At 40.9% G+C, this 3527-nt stretch overlaps 1 protein-coding gene across 1 annotated transcript in view; it reads right to left on the reverse strand.

Moving 5' to 3' along the window:
- Positions 1 to 1337: 1337 nt before the first annotated feature.
- WFS1 (wolframin ER transmembrane glycoprotein) overlaps positions 1338 to 3527 on the reverse strand; it is a 35270-nt gene continuing 33080 nt past the window's right edge. The window contains 2 exon segments of the mRNA XM_035891104.1: positions 1338 to 2969; positions 2971 to 3527. The exon segment at positions 2971 to 3527 is cut by the window's right edge and continues 41 nt beyond it. Coding sequence (XP_035746997.1) covers positions 2135 to 2969; positions 2971 to 3527 — 1392 coding nt within the window. The 3' untranslated portion in view covers positions 1338 to 2134.

Below are 3527 nucleotides of genomic sequence, written 5' to 3' on the forward strand. Positions count from 1 at the left end.
AACTAGAATTCCCATTGTTGGAGTTAAGCCTCATAACGATACTAAGTTACAGATGGGAATTGAGGTACCTGGATTAACCCTTTCGTCTCGCCTTACAAAGCAGCTCTTTCCAAAGAAATCAATAAAATACTCCCTCTTCTTGTAAGACTTCCCACATCTCACTTCAGCCAATTTTTAACTTTTCAGGATGTGTAATAACTTCTTCAAAATGCACCACAGTAAGTCAGTAAACTGACATCCTCACAAAGAGTAAAAGCTAAACACAGAAGGATTTTTAACATTAGTTCTGAACACCAAGACTGTTGCCTTTCCTCTCCTGACAAGCATATGAATAGAGGTTTCCCAATGATGTTCATATAAGGGAAAAAAAGTTAAAAAACCCCCAAGTCTTTTGTGCTAAAATTTCAGAGTCAGGAAGAATGTTTAGATACTTAAGAAGACCCTATAGATGTTCTAGCAAAAAGAGGAGAAAAGGCTAAGTTTGGCTTATTTCCAGCCAAAATGGGACTAGGTAAGCAAAATTATGTCAAAATTTGCATTTACCTGCTACCTTACACCATTTCTTTTCCACAGGTGCGAACAAGAGAGATGGTTGACAGTTTTCTAAACTAGAAGCACCTGGAATACATGATCCTACTTTCATAGATTTTTGGACTGGCTCCAGCATGTCTACATGGCTTCGGACGGTGGAGGCTCCTGCTCTGCAACGTCCGGCTTGGCTCTCTGCCCGGCACCCGGGCAGCACGCCTGGAGGCGCCTCTGGCTTCTTCCCAACTGCAGCCCAAGGGTGATGTTCAAGTGGGTGCTCCTAGTTGGAGTGTAGCCAAATGCCACATTTCCCCCAAAGTTTCCCCTTTTCTATCAAGAGTTTTCACTGATAACACTCCCACAACCCCCTCCCCAACCACCCAGCGATGACTGATATGCAAAGGCAAATGGGAGCTGATGGACTGTCTGCGGAAGAGTAGTCGGGGAACTAGGGTGATCTATCTGTGAAATGCAGCCACTCAATGGTTAAAAAAAGGTGGTAAGTCACAACGAAAGCAGGGGTAAGGAGCATGCCTAGATTACAGATACAAAAACTTCCCTGCTGTACTCAGATTTTACTACTTGCTTGAAATAATGTGAAGTACAACTCCAAGTATCTCACACCAGAACACTTTAAACATTCTGAATTGTGATTTTCAGTGAAAGCTGTTATCAGTGCAACATAAACAACTGCTCAGTGTGTCAAAGCATAATGAACAAATGTTGTACCCATTTAATTCGAGTTTGTATTTTATGTTTATTTGCACAATACAAATCATTAAACAAACATACTATTTCGGTTTCCACTGTCGACTTTTATGTACTATTTTCAGTTGCTTTGGCTTGTCCGTTACTGGTATCACCTCAATACCAGCCTTAGTCTCTGGTGTTTGTCCTTCACACACCAGCATGGATTATACCTTAGTGTCATATGTGTAGCTATCATAACCAAATCAGAAAAAAATAGCATAATTTGTACAGAGTATTTAATGCAAAATGGAAGCTTAAGGACTTACAACCTTGCTGGGGTGTGAAATGATGTGCCCTTTCAAAAAACATTGAAGTCACTGTCTTCTGGACAAATAGCAAAACAATGATTTCTGTACATAGATATCTCCACCAGGTACTGACTATAAGATCAGTTTTTTCTAGAAAACACCAAATAAATACGAGCAATATATGCAACATAAGCTGCTGTCAGCTACCTATTCTAAATCATACCTGTGAAAATACAAATGGGCACGTTGTGAATATTTAAAGTGCTTTTAACATCGAGCAAGTGAATGCATCTAGTGTTGTACCACGGCAAATATATATCCATTTTGGACAAAATAGTCTCCATGCAATTAGTCAGCAGCAATCCCCTGCAGTCATTTCTAATATTAAACTAGTATATATTACTTCAGTCTTACAGGGTTTAAAGTTGGGTACAGTGTGTACACTTACAAAACTCAACCAACGCTCTACATTAGCGTACATTTTGAGCATTGCTACAGCAAGGTGGTTAGATGTTTGGGTTTTTTTCTTTACCTTTTAAGAAGCCAAACTTTTGGCAGTGTAAATGCAGCGTACACTGAAGATATCACTGAACCAGTATGAGATCTCATTATGCAGCTGACAGGAATGGGAAAAAGAAAAAATCAAATGCGAATTTAATGGCTTTATGCACTGTGCTCCTCCAGTCATGCTCTATTTTCACGTGCCTCCCTGCAGGTAAGAGTTTAGACATGCAATTCAAGCAAGTGATTGCTTTCAGTTCAAAGACAGGCCATTTACTGCCAAGACGACCCTCTAGAATTGTGCTGAATTCAATTATACTTCCTTGCCTCAAGTTCAACAACACTTTTTTAAACTCATTGCTTGCCTTCAGCACAATATCTTTGGTTATATCATCCTCCTCTAAAGACTTGGTTCCATTTTTGCTACTGAAAGGCATGCCCACAGTTATTTCAAATTTGTACCGATCAAACATTTTCATGTGGCAGTTATGCTTTGTCAAATACTTGAGACGACACAATTCTTCCTCCTCCAGCGTAACGTTTTTGGGGTCACAGAGAGGGTAGGTTTCACCATACAAGCATCTCATCCAATCGCCAATAAAAAGTGGCAGCATATTTATCGCAGATTCTGCACTATTATCAATTTCTGTCACGCGCACGTATTTGAACCGCCCAGTCCAGGTCACTCTGTGTCCTTCCAGGTGACTACATAAAATCTGCGTACGTGCCATGTTCGTCTCCTTCCACGACCGGGGTCCACAGAGGAAAGCATACTGATTCCACGTCAAGGTAGAGTTGTAAACTTTCATTCCCTCCGATCGATACACATAGAACCAACAGAACAACACTACAGCTGTAATCCACACCAGAATGAGTTTCACAATCGAGCTTCGAGTGAGGGATTTAACCATTTCAACTACAGAGAAGTTAACTTTCGTCCAAAGGAACAGTACACAGAACCAGAGTCACTACAATTTTCATGAGCTCCAGAGACAGAAACCATTTAATGAAATGGATAAGACACATCAGTGCAATGCCTACACCTAGCACTGGGAGTGCAAAGAGAAACAGAAAGTAACCGATGGATGCGCGGACAAGCCCAATGGCAGAGGACTCCCGCAGAATGACCACAGAGAGTTCGCACCACATAAAGCAGACCAGATATGGAACCAGGTAGCAATAGGTACCTTTAAAATTCCGTAGTTGTGCCATTCTAAAGAAAAGATAGAACAAGTACAAAAACAGAAGGCATGGGATGCTTACATTTATCACAAAGAAATGGCCTACAGGAACAGTAAAGAAGGTTTTACCTAAGAATTTCAAGTAGCCAAAATTCCCAGGTAATACCTGCAACAGGGATAAGCAACCTGCTGCTATCTCAGTCATTAACGCTCTCTGCGTGTAAGGTTCTGCACACGTACTTAAACTCATGTAACTTGTCACTGTGAAGAACACTGAGATGGTAGCTAGCTCTGAGCATGGTATGCAGTCTTTGCTTGC

Source organism: Egretta garzetta, unplaced genomic scaffold (genome assembly GCF_000687185.1).
Source record: "Egretta garzetta isolate BGI_Z169 unplaced genomic scaffold, ASM68718v1 scaffold193, whole genome shotgun sequence".
Lineage (NCBI taxonomy): Eukaryota > Metazoa > Chordata > Aves > Pelecaniformes > Ardeidae > Egretta > Egretta garzetta.